The sequence below is a fragment of the Oryzias latipes genome, chromosome 14, assembly GCF_053564925.1.
Source record: "Oryzias latipes strain Hd-rR chromosome 14, Olatipes_Hd-rR_3.1".
In the NCBI taxonomy this organism is placed as follows: Eukaryota; Metazoa; Chordata; class Actinopteri; order Beloniformes; family Adrianichthyidae; genus Oryzias; species Oryzias latipes.
This window is the reverse complement of record NC_136250.1, coordinates 5,657,774-5,670,964: the sequence shown is the minus strand read 5'-3', so window position 1 is coordinate 5,670,964 and position 13,191 is coordinate 5,657,774. Positions and strand designations below refer to the sequence as shown.

General features: G+C 37.9%; 2 protein-coding genes across 4 annotated transcripts in view; one reads left to right on the top strand and one right to left on the bottom strand.

Moving 5' to 3' along the window:
- The window catches only part of LOC101164738 (organic cation/carnitine transporter 2), a 19,614-nt gene extending 14,894 nt beyond the window's left edge, over positions 1–4,720 (top strand). The window contains exon 11 of the mRNA XM_078930970.1: positions 4,582–4,720. Coding sequence (XP_078787096.1) covers positions 4,582–4,585 — 4 coding nt within the window. The 3' untranslated portion in view covers positions 4,586–4,720. The remainder of the gene's footprint in view (positions 1–4,581) is intronic.
- The window catches only part of LOC101164991 (organic cation/carnitine transporter 2), a 14,315-nt gene extending 1,124 nt beyond the window's left edge, over positions 1–13,191 (bottom strand). The window contains exons 1-10 of one of the 3 annotated variants that reach the window (XM_023962520.2): positions 13,083–13,191; positions 11,986–12,417; positions 11,326–11,429; positions 10,298–10,452; positions 10,032–10,203; positions 7,891–8,020; positions 4,725–4,822; positions 1,899–2,113; positions 1,602–1,784; positions 1,086–1,221 (exon numbers count right to left, since the gene is read on the bottom strand). In XM_023962520.2, the coding sequence (XP_023818288.1) occupies positions 1,086–1,221; positions 1,602–1,784; positions 1,899–2,113; positions 4,725–4,822; positions 7,891–8,020; positions 10,032–10,203; positions 10,298–10,452; positions 11,326–11,429; positions 11,986–12,405 (1,613 nt within the window). In that variant the 5' untranslated portion in view covers positions 12,406–12,417; positions 13,083–13,191. The other 2 variants (XM_020708671.3, XM_023962519.2) reach the window with 2 other exon arrangements.

Here is a 13,191-nt window from a genome sequence, read left to right as displayed (position 1 = left end):
TGATCAGCCCATTCGTCAGGATTTTGTTTTATCACTGAAAAAGGTTTAAATGTTTACTTTTGACATAAAATTTGATATACAGGGACAGATGACAAGTCATTGTTTGTTAAAGCACAGCAAGTTGAAGTTAAATTTTTCTGCAAACCTTTCACTGCATTTAAGTAAAACCTGACCACATCTAAAAGGGTCATGCATGTAAATTAAAAGCTAAATATAAACCCAAATCTAAAATCTAGTTAAATATAAATCTAACTTCAAGTCTATAGAATCATTTTTGTGAATGTACACTTAAATGGAATATTTCAAAATTAGAATTCACTTTAATATTTAATGTTACACATTTATGTTTACATTTACTTTTATCATTTGAACCGGCATGCTTTAAATTGACAACCCTTTTTGTAATAAACTTGACTTAGGAGAAAATGTATAAAACAAGAAAGCTAAATCTGATTAAACTGTGAGGTCATTTTCATTAGCTGAACTAGTCCATAACGTACTGATTTTGAGGACCTTTTCAACTTGAATGACAAAAAGGAAAACAATGGACTTTCCCAGGATCAAACAATGTTAAATTATCCCCCATTGGTTTCAGTTTTATGCTCTTCTGAACTTGTTAGCTCGAGTTTATTCGCGGTGAGTGTTCTCAAGAAAGTACATCAAACAGGGTCCAGTCAGGCCCCACTGTGAAGCTGGATGTGTGCAGGTGGCAGGCCGTGTTAGAGAACATTGTGTTCTCACTTGGATCTCAGCCTTTGCTGGAATCACTTGTGTGAATCTGGAACATTGTTCACTTTATTATGTAAAGTCGCAAACAGCCAAAGAGAAGATCTGTGTGAAGGTTACAAAAACACCCCTCTGTTTCTTTTTTTTTGTTTTTTTGTAGCAAAATTCAAGTTAGGAGTTAAAGTTAAGCTGGAAAAATCATTTAGAACCATTTCTTTTGTCTATAAAACACAGAAATCATTGAAAATAACCAAACTTTTCTGAAAATGTAACATTTCCATGTCAAGGAACTGAAGTACATTCGGAAATATTTAGTAATGATGGAGTTCAGGACGGATGTGTGGGAGGAGCATCTGTACCCAGGAAAGCGCTGCATGTGAGTGATGGTGTCAGGCAGAGGCATTCCATGGGTCTCAGGCAGCAGGAGACTCAGCAACCCCATCAGAACAGTTAGGCTTCCCATGAGGATGTGAGGCAGTGAAACTGAATAGTTTCCTGTGGCAAAAAGAGCAGAAGAAGGGTGGACAGTGAAAACAAAAGGCTCTTTAATGGTACTTTATAAGACCAAAGGTTGTTTGTTTTGTTTTTTTTACAGTCTTAATTGGAGACTAAAGGGGAATACTGAGAGGTGATATTTGTGAGCTGGTGGTTGCTCTTTTTAAGAATTCTGAAGAAGCATCAAGACCAAAGTGGCAGTCCTTCACAAACCTGGAGTTTTATTAGTTAAAAATAATAGAAAACTTCATAAATCAAGAAAATTCTAAGAATAGAGAAAAGAAAAATAGCGCGTGTTTAAAATACAACATATCAACTTTATAGTAGGGGGATACATTTCCAAGTGGAGACAATGATTGCCAAACTGGGATGATACTTACGCAGGTAAACAAAGAATGGAGAAATGATGCTACCAATTCTGGAAGCCATAGAACAGGAGGCCAAAGCTGTGGTCCTCAGGACGGTGGGGTAGACCTCTGCTGTGTATGCATAGACGAGGGCATAGGCCGTCGTCACTGCAAACTTCCCGATCATCTCAAGTGTTATGGATACGTAAACCAAAGCTGCAAGGCAGCACATTTAAAAAAAAAAAAAAAAAAAAAAAAAAAAAGCATTCAACTTGTATGCAACAATCAATACTAAACTTACTTTAGACCTGTGATGAAATATTGTCCTACCTGTTGGGAGGAGATGAATAATGAGTAACACCACCCCACCCATAAAGAGCATCGGGAAAATACTGAATCTTCTAGGACAAAAGCGGAACATGAGCCAAGACAGCGAGTAGGCCGGGATCTCCACCAAAGCAGACAGGAAGCAGTTGAAGTACACATTCCCGATGAGGTTTGCCGTGTTCAGAGAAAGGGCAAAGTAAGAAATTGAAAGAGAGTTCCTGCAGGAAACAAAGTGCAATTAAATAAAACATAAATTAATATGTGCAGCTTCTGCCAAACAAAGCATGTGTCTCATGCACTTGAGTTATCAGGATGTAATCTTCTTTTTAAAGTAATCTGGGGCCCTGCGATGGACTGGGGACCCATCAAGGGAGTACCCCATCTCCAGCATCCTTGTGATCCCAGTATAGGAGGTTGGGAAATGGATAGATCGATTGATCAATGTAGTTTTTTTTCCATTTTTCATTCCTCAAAAACATTTTAAAAAACTAAAATAAAAACACAACTCAGGAAGTGGGTTTTGATTTTGGTTTTGTTACTCCCAAAGTATATTTGAATTTTTTGGCAATCACAGCCGTCAGCTGTGATTGTCATTTCCATTGTTTTTTTTAACCCAAGTGATTAGATTATTTGACATTTCAAGTGGCTGTCTTCACTTTATATGCATTTCCTCTTTTATGTACTTTTATTTGTATCAACATCAGTATAATTTTCATTATTTTATTTACAAAACTATAAGCAGTTTAACCCTTGGATTATCCTCAGATATTACTGACAAATTTTGGCCTTGGGGTTAAATCTGACCACAGGGATGTTTGCCTCCAGAAAATAATTTACATAAAACTGTTGACCAGGTTTTTGTGTCAGGCACATCATTTCTTGAATACATAAATAACCCCTTGATAATGAAACCTATCAGTTGACCTGTTTTCTAGCGCCACCATCAGCCCAAAATTTTTAATTAGAATGAATGTATCTTGAAAAGTTTTCATACAAATCTTCTCAAATTTACGGACAACATTAATGACCACAAGAGTATGGACCCCGTTTGTTTTTGGTGGAAATATCAGTTCTATTTCAGCAGGTATGACTACAGTAGGTCATACAATGTCACATTAGCACCAAAAAGGAAAAATTATGGTCCCACGACCCACTTCAACAACAGGATAGATGTGCTGCTAAGTGTGTCCCACCAGACACACAGTCAGCCATGGTTAAGACAGTCATTGTTCAAGCTCTACATATAACCATACATTGAAAATAATGTACTTGAGATGACAATGTTAGAAGGAAGGCATGCGTAGTTGGAAAGACTTGGATGTCTTCAACTCACAAGCCTACATGGGCTTCCTCATTTTGGCAGGATTTTAAGTCAAGTTGTTTCCTAGGTGCCCACAAGAGAAGAAGTAGCAAAGTTCTCGTGGGAATAGTTGTTTTCCCCACCCACCTGTTAAGTATCAACTCAAAAGTAACAACTCTGCACCTGCAGGTGTAGGCATGTCACACACACAGAGGCAAGTTTTACACAGCTAAAACAGCCTGGGGTCAAACTGACCCCCGAGGAACACCATTGTATGCAATATGTGTTTAGCACATTGAAAAAAACTATAATCATAATAATCTAATGCTTAATCAGTTGTCCCCATCAAATTAGCAAAAGTCATGAAATATAACAATGGATCTGCGCTTTTCCAGGCGCTCAACTCATTGGGAGTGAGGTCATCTGAACCCCACAGGAAAGTACCTCCAACCTTTTTTCTTCATTGATCTTAAGGAGTATTCATTCAGTGAACAGAGCAGTTTCACAGAATAGCTGCGGTGCTAATGTGCGACAGAAAACAATTAAGATTAAAAAAAATGAACAACAGTAAGCAAAATTTAAAAAATGACACAATGGTCAGAACAATGTGTGATTTGTGATCTTCACTGGCATCCATGGATAACATGAAATCCTCTTCCCCTTTATCCACCTGCGTCATGGTAGGGATAACACATCAATGCAAGGGTGGGGTCGTCTGAACCCCATAAAATGGCATGAGGGTTAAAGCGCTGACAATGTGTCCATTATTCATTCACTCTCCACTGGAGCCCCAATGGAGGCAGGGAAGGTGAAGTGTCTTGCCCAAGGACACAACAACAGTTGTAGGATCGAAACGCCGACCCTTCGATCATTGGACAACCTGCTTAACCGCCTGAGCCACTGACACCCCGATTATGACAAAAAAAAGTCACCTATTATTTTTTAAATGATAAACATGAAATGGGGTCAAATTGATCCCAAGGATAATAGGAGGGTTAGTGTAAAACAGGGGTGTCAAACTCAAATTTCCAGTTTCCAAAATTGAGCAGTGAAGTAAAGTCATCGGCCAAACTCAATATTTATTGAAAAATTAACTGCAACTGATGTAATGTTTAACTTTTTCACATGGAAACAAACTTTAGTTTTGCTTGAACACAAAATCTGGAACAACCAAAGCTTGATGTTACAAACACGCAAGAAATTAAATTTGAAATAAAAGACACATCAGTGGTATTCTTTTCTAAAATGTTGTTCCTTTCATAACAGAAAAAAAAATCCCTCAAGACCCACTATTCCAAGCTGGTCCTACTGTGATACTATATAAAAAGTGGTTTTGATCTTTGCTGCAGGCTTCATAGCACCTGACAGCTCATTATTTGTCGTTAGTTGAACAGGTCGGCGTGTGGGGTGCAGATCATGCCTGAACAGGCAATGAGCAGCAGTAAACCTGACTCGAGCTCGTACAGTACGAGCTCCAGGTTGTTTTTTGTTATGGAATGTGGAGGTCAACTGGGACAGCAGGGACTCACCAGACCAGCCACAGCGTGATTGAGATCCAGCGGATGTTTCGGGAGTGAAGCAGGTCACAGATGTTAAGGGCCCTCGTCTTCTCAGGCTCCTCTTCATTCTGTGCGACAGCAGAACATGAGGAACAGCACAAACTTTTACAGTTTAAAAAAAGGTAAATGCTTTAGATACATGGCCATTTCCTGAGTATTTTATGAGAAACAACACAAACAGAAATGTCCAAACTTAGATCTACGTTATTTTAAGCACAAATACATTTATTAAAAAGAAGGAAAAAAATGAACTGATCTCCCAACAATAAGAAATATTACAGTGCAATAATTAATATATTCACATTATTCTACTAGTTTTAAAAGCATCTTGATGTAACAGGACAGAGTTGTGTTAGGCCAAAGTATTTGTAAGTTCATTACACTTTAACTTTAATGTCTTTTGTATAACAGGCAAAGGGTAGTACAGTGTGTCAGCACAGAGTAAATGTCATAATGTAGTTTGAGGCAGTTTGCTTTCTAGAATAAAGTTCACATGTTGCATCATGTGACAAAAACCAGCTGGATAAGGAAGCAGCTGGTCTGCCAACAGAAGGAGAAGCATTCATGTTTAATTAAAATGTTGACATTTTCATTGAAAAAAATTAAATGAAAAAAAGAACGTGCTTATTAGTTAGAAGATCTCAATTGTTACATTTTGCCAAACTAGAAAATAAAATAAATGCATCTTGCATAACAACGGCCTGTTGCTTTTTTACCCCTCAAGGAGATGGCATCAAAATAAAATATGCTTGCACACATAGTTGTTTAAATCTTGTCAATTGTCCCTCAGACAATGAAAAATTATAAAGATGTGTGAAAGTGAACTCCGTCTGATGAAAACCTGCTTTTTAATCGTTAACTGAAAAACCTAAAAAAAAAAAAAATATATTAACAGGATCTAAAAATATTTACTTTAGAATAAATGTTTGCAGCAAAATAAACAAGAGTCAAATTTTCTAGCAAATTACTTTTCCTTTTTCCATTATTCAACGTTACAATTTGAATTTCATATGATTTTGATACATTTTTATGTTTTTGTGCACTTTTCCAATTTTTGGTGGTTTTTGCGGCTCCTCCTCTGGCTTAGTTTCACGATCTCTAACATCCTGGATCAGCAGATAATAAAAATTAACACCTCTCTCCAAATCACACATTCCTTTTAACTTTGGTTCTGCAGTTCATGAGCCATGCTTTAATCATAATCATGCTTTAATCTTCTCCAGACTGGACTACTGTAGCTCTCTGTACAGTGGCATTGACCAGTCTCTGCTCCGCCGCCTCCAGCTTGTTAAAAATTCTGCGGCCCCCCCCTGTTAACAGGTACCAGATGGTGTGAGCATGTTACTCCACTTTTACGCTCTCTTCACTGGCTGTCTGTGTCTTTTACAATCATTTTTAAGATTTTACTTCTGACTTCTTTTTAAATGATTGAATGGTCTGGCACCTCTATCTCTCTGAGCTGTTACATTTTTATTGTCCTCATCGAGTCCTAAGATCTGAAGATTAAATGCTTTTAATGGTTCCCAGGACTCTGCTTGTGCTGGGAGACAGAGCCTTTTCAGTTCCAGCCCCTAAACTCTGAAATGCTCCCCCCTTTTCTGTAAGGTCTGCCAGAACTGTCGGTAATTTTAAGACACTTTTAAAATCAGGCTTATTCAGGCTTTTAACTCCAATGAGCAGATTTGGTGGGTCGGCTTGTTAATTTTATTGCTTTTATTGTTTAACTGATGTCATTGTTTCTTTATTGTATCATATTGGTTCTGATTTTATGTTAAGCATTTTGGTTGCCTATGCTATACAAATAATAAATTGATTGATGAGTTGTTCTTTTTTTCATTAAATGTAGGCATTGCCAGCATAATGATAGTGCTTTGGTGCAATATTAACTTGCAAATTGAAATGCTGGCAAATGGTTGTTAGCCTTTAACCAACATTGTGGTCTAAAGTTCAACTTTAAATGTCCTGCTTCCTTTAAGTTTAAGACATCATGAGGACATCATGAACACTCAAGTGCAGCAGAACAAGTGTCTTGCAGAAAACCAATTTAGTTTGCAATGTTCTTGTATGCAATTAATGTTCATTTATTTTTGTTTCACTTAATGTTTGCCTAAGTTTCGTGACTTTTTTACTTTTAAGATGCAATGAAACATTTGCAGTATTTGTAAGATATGCATTTGGTGCAAACTTTTTAGTCACACTTTAACTATCTTTTGAGCCATGTTAAAGTGCCTAAGATAGCACAAGGATTATTGTGCTATCCTAGGCACTTTAACATTGGGAGTTGGGTCATCTAGACCCACTAGACAGAGCGCTGAACCTTTTTTTTTCAATGATTTGTGATCTTCACTGGTGTCCATGGATTACATGAAATCTTTCCACCTTTATAATGGTAGGGAGAACACCTCAATGTAAGGGTGAGGTCATCAATGGGTAAGCGTTCCCATTGGTCTTTTAATTATGATTATGCCGTTTTTAGCTAAAACCAAAATAAATAAAACTATTTTCCATGGACATAGTTTCTGCAAAGCAGCAAGAGTTCATCAGGATTCATTTGAGTTGTGGGCAGGACCATTGGTCCATAATTAGCCCAGCCCTACTTCCCATCATCCATCTGTTTACATGCGCTCCTGCTATCTTACATCCCCTCACAATCCCAAGCTAACATTAGCAGTGTAACAGAAATGACATGCCATTTTGGAGCCATCTAGTCATACAGTTGTGATTCAGATGCCAGCTCAGACTAGAAAAATGAAGACATTAATGGACCCATTTGTCTGAAAGTGAATGCATCAGAGTGGAGCGGTGCAGGAAGCTTGTGGCCCACCAGTTGTAGTTTTTATGCAACAACTAGAAGAGCTTTCCATCTTTAGTCGGCTCCTGATTCACAACAATTCACAAATACCCAGAAATGAAATTTTAAGCTAATTTTCTTTATACATGTCCTCCATCATCACAAAAATGCCACAGAGGAATATGTTCAAATGACCAAAAACCACAATTTTCATTGGAGGTGGTCTTTAAGTAATGACCGTGGGGGTGGGGGGGTGTCATTTCTCAACTGTGTGCTAAACAAAAGCAAGCGTCACTATTCGCCAACTTCAAAGCTGTTCATTGTGGCAGAAAAAGATGCTTTCACCTTCAATGAAGAAGCAAAGATGACTGTTGGAGGCTCCACATTGTTTATCTCAGCAGCCTTTCTAATAATGGCCTCTGCCTCATCCTCCCTTCCCTGAGAGAGCAGCCATCGAGGAGATTCCGGGATGAACCTGCAACATCAACATGAGCGGGAACAGTAGATAAAAACAGAAATTGCGTCTACAACATTCAGTCTTTGTGCATTTTCTGTAGATTTCTTGGTATTCACCCAAAAAATAAATAAATAGCCAAATGAATATACTTTCTGTGAGAAAGAAAACAGTGACTTGATTTAAAATTTCACATAAAAACACCTGGCCAATGGCTTGCTGAAATGTTCAAACCTTTTTAATATATGTTGATATGAATTATGTATCATTTTAAATTCAAAGCTAACTATATTTGGTGAGCCTCTTATGCTTTCACGCCATCTCCAAAACATGGCTTCATGTAAAAGAAAATCCACATCGAATAAAGAAAACCTTTTACAAAAATCTAAAACATGACACTCATCACATACACACAGGCCCCCACCCCACTAATTTGATCCAAAACATAATACCCTTGTCTCTAATAAACATGAACAATTGCATTTGATCATAGACAACATTGCCACAGCAACCCAACAGATCATGGGAGGCCAGTGACCACAGCAAGCCACAGGCCAGGGCCCCCAGACAAGGGCAAGCGCTAGAGCAACGACCCCCCCCAGATGGAGGAGGCCAAACCCCCAGATCCCGTATGAGGAAACACAGGGTTCATGTCTATAGTTTATGAAAATCTTTAAAAAAAAAAAACAGCTAAAGAAATATTTAAAAATAATAGTAGCATTATAAAGTGATTTCATTAAAGAGAGCTAAATTTTCATCAGTAGTCAAATCAACAGAAAAGGTCACATTAAAGAAAAATGTCAATTTTATGCTTTGAAAAAGAAATAAAAAATCATTTTTAAGCCTCTTTTCAAAACACCAGTCTACAGCGATGATATTCTCTGACAGACTGATGTTCCACAGATGAGGACATGATGGTGGACCGAGGACTCACCAAGAGGTTTAATCCTCAACTTTAGGACAACTGAAAAACGAAAACCTCTGAGCAATAATTTAAAAGACTTATGAAGAGCTAAAAGAACTTTGAAATCCTGTTCATCTTTATAGTTTTAGTTGTCTTTTAAGCACCAATCAATCCCATGCTGCCAAAAGTGCTGCCTCGTCTTGACCTCTGAACACACACCAATGTGATCTTTCTCTAGTTCGATCAGTGGATGGTTTTCCACTTAACTAGAGTTAATGAGCCGACTGAAGTTTGGCTGACCCGCATTTATACCTGAGTGGCCTAATATTTAAGACACCACCTGCAGGATCAGTGGGGTTAATCTTCCAGACCAAATACTCCGATCTGGAGACAGATTTCAGAAGACAGAACAGTCCTGGTTTCCAGAACTAAAGGGAAGACCAAGGACCTTCTGGATCTTAGGACCTAAAACTGAAACCAAACCTTTTTGGCAAGTTTTTAACAGAGTGATGAACTCCTCGCCATCTCTATTGCTAAAAACTTCTATGGGACACTTCTGAGATGAGTCAAAGCTTGTGGAAATGTGTACCTTTTTTAATCCATTTTACTATTTTTAAACAGTTGTCATCTAAACAAATAAATGCCAGTGATTTTATATCAACAATGACGCATTGTAAATATAATGTTTAAATTGTGAATTTAAACGGTTTTAATCACAATGACACAACTTTACTCAGCTTTGTAGCATTTGTGGGAGTCAGCAAAGTCTGATTTGTTTTTTAGAATAAATCCTTAAACTTCGAATTTTCTGAATCTTCTACAACTACTAAAATTCAACCAAGATTTGGATAAAACAATCCAGTTTTTATGTTCGACGATTGTAAAAAAAAAAAGAAAAGGTTGAAAGGTTAGTCAAATTTTGAGATGACTCTTTTATATGGAATTTCCCCTTTGCTGAACTGAAGCTTGATTTTAAAAAATTCTGATATTTTGTTTTTTAATTTAATAAGAAACTCAACACATTTTTTCATGAAAATGGTCACAAACACACACTTTACACCAGCTAAGAAGGTCAGTTTTGCAGCAAACAACTAAACCCAGAAAACACGCCAACACACACCTACCTACCACCAGAGAGGAGCACAGAGACATCCGGGTACCGTCAGGCCAAAGAGGAGCATCCTCCAGTCTCTAATAAGGAAAGCAAGCAGCGGCAGTAGCATGTATCCCAGTGCGAAGAACAGACTCACTCCAGCAGTGGAGAAAATGGTCCGAATACGTGGGACCAATATTTCCGCTCCTTGAGACAAGATTTGAAGAACAATTAACATTTAAACCTCTGCTTTTCTTTAGATCATAATGACTGAGAAATGGAAACAAAACAAAAAACATACCCAATACAAATGCAGTTACGTAGTTGGAGATATTTCCACCCCCAACAAAGAAGAAAAATGCGCAAAACATGGCCCAACTTGTAGAGAAAGCTTGGACGAATGTGGCAACAGTCTGGATAACTATGGTGGCAAACATGACTATTTTTCTTCCATACCTGAAATTGTCAGAAAAAAGGAGAAAATCTTCTACATTGAACATTTTCTTTTATTTTTTTTAACCCTAATTCAAAAAGTTTAAATGTTTAAAATGTTTTAATAATTCCCTCCATTTGTCTATATAAAAATGTATTTAGACATTTTAGATTTTTTTATTATGCAACACTTGCAATTAATTTATAATCTTAACTCCCTTATCTGCTTTGGCTGCTGCACGAAGCAAGTTTTTTTTTTTAAGAAGTGGAAAGTGTAGCAGATTAAAAAAAAAAAAAAGATCATGAAAAAAGGTTTTATCAGTTTGTGTGCTCATGCTTTTGGTGCATTTTGATTACCAACCATCACTAAAACTTAACATTTTTCACCCACGCTCCTCAAACAACTGCTGCGTGACATGAGCTGAATCAGGAGTTTTTAAACAGGATACCATAAAACACATGCAGGTCAGTGTATCCTTTGGCAGGATTAAGGAACATTGCACTAAGCATTGTAAATTTAAAAAAGTTCCATTATTTTACAATGCCTTTTATCCTTATCTTTATGCCATTAATTTATTTAATTATGCCTTTCACATGCCCTAATTAATGTCAGCCTGCTCCAGCCTTTTTTAGTAGGTGATACATTGATATCAAAACTTCTGTAACCCTTGTGCTATCCTAGGCACTTTAACATTGGGAGTTGGGTCATCTAGACCCACTAGACAGTGCTCTGAACCTTTTTTCTTCAATGATTTGTGATCTGCACTGGTGTCCATGGATAACATGAAATCTTTACCCCTTTAACCACCTTTGTCATGGTAGGGAGAACACGTCAATGGAAGGGTGGGGTCATCTAAGATAGCACAAGGGTTCAGCATGTCCTCTTTTGCATACAACCTGTCAGACAGTTGCCCTGAAAGGAAGGACCCTGTGAGAACACCACAGAAGAAGACAGAAGAAGTCATTGGATTCTTCCAGCTGTCATCACACACCAGATCCCACTGCAAGACACGTTTTGGATTTGGAAATGGCTTATTTCAAGCAATCAAAAAATAAATAACTTAAACTAAAGAAGACAAACAGAAATAAATGTATGCACAGAAATCTCAAATTTAGGATAATTAGTCATGAAATTGATTGGAAAATACTTCTTAAACTCTTACCCATGTAAATAATTTGATTATTAGTAAGTAGTTGAGAAATAAATATTAAATTCATCAAAATAGATTTAATAAATAGCTTGAAAGTGGGGAAGAAAACATACATCATCCTATCCCTTTTTTGCTTTAAAAGTCAATTTTGTTTTTTTTATGTGATGATTTCAATTATTTAAATTAACACAAAAATAGTTAATAAAAAGAATTTTGTTCAAATCATTTTAATCCTTAATGTTGAAAGTTAACCAGTTTTGGACCAGATACCACTTTATGTATCAAATAAACTAATAAAAAATGAAAGTTATATTTGGTGCTTTACTAAAGTAATCCAATTGTGGCTCAAAAGCCTTTGAGAACATCCATCAGCCCTTTCTGGATTGAGCTAAAGGTGGACACACACCTCAGAAATGATGGTAGATTTGTAGACACTGTGGTCGTACTCCCACCCGTCAAAGCATCCCTCCGTGGGCACGGTGGACAGATTGACGTCCACGCCGGGCAGCAGGTTACCCTCCGAGAAACTCAGCAAGTCTTCCAGTCTGTACCTGGAGCACCTGGAGGGGGTGCGCGCGCCGCCCTCCAGCGGGATGCTGGCGTTCCTCCACGCGGCTGTCAGGTTGAGATGCGCGGGGACGAGGCAGTGGTGAGGCGGCGTGTCCGCGAGGAAGACGATGCTCATGACGATCAATCCGTTGGGGACTGTGCTGAGGCAGAGAGCGAAAAACACCTGCTTCTGGAAGCGGCCCCATTGTCCCAGGAACGCAGTGGATTCTTCGAAGAAGTCGGTCTGCGGATCCGCGTCTGCAGCGTCTGCGCGCATGTTTGGGCAGAGCTAGAAATGAAGGAGTTCACATTGGGCTTTTCTTAAGAACAGTTTTTGTTTTACATATAAAACCATCCCACTTACTCACCACCCACAGAAATAACTTTTTTTTCCCTGAACTAACCTTTCAGGATATTTAAAGGGAAAATCTGGCAGTGGGTGCAGAACAAAGCTGTCCTCTAATGATTAACCGTGAGGACTGTGCGCCATTTGGTTTGTTTCGGATCAGTTGGGTCATGTTCTGTTTTCTGGTTTTGTCAGTCTCACCTGGTTTCATTTGATAATTATCCACAGGTGTCTTCAGTTCAGTTTGCTCAGGTCTTCTGCTGTTTCTCCCTTTTGCCATGGTTTGCTTGCTTTAAGTTTACTTAGTAAAGTCTTAAGTGCCAGCCACTGATCTCCTGGTCTCCTGCATTTGGTTCATGACATTAACACTTTGCACAAGTTATTGTATTTGTATACATTCTGCTTTTTCTTATTTCATATTATATTATGTAGCCTTTTTAAACAAAAAGTTAAGGTAAACAAAAAGGTTTATTTAAAAAAAACTATGATTAAAATTATGACGCTTTATAGAATAAAATACTATAAAGTATTTCCACAACAATACCCCCAATAACTATATGTATATATATATATATATATAAAAAAAATAAAAAAAACACCCCTCTCACCCTCCGCGGGTGGTTTCTCCTCCAAGCTTGGGTCCTCTACCAGAGGCCTGGGAGCTTGAGGGTCCTGCACAGTATCTTAGCTGTTCCTAGCACTGCGCTTTTCTGGACT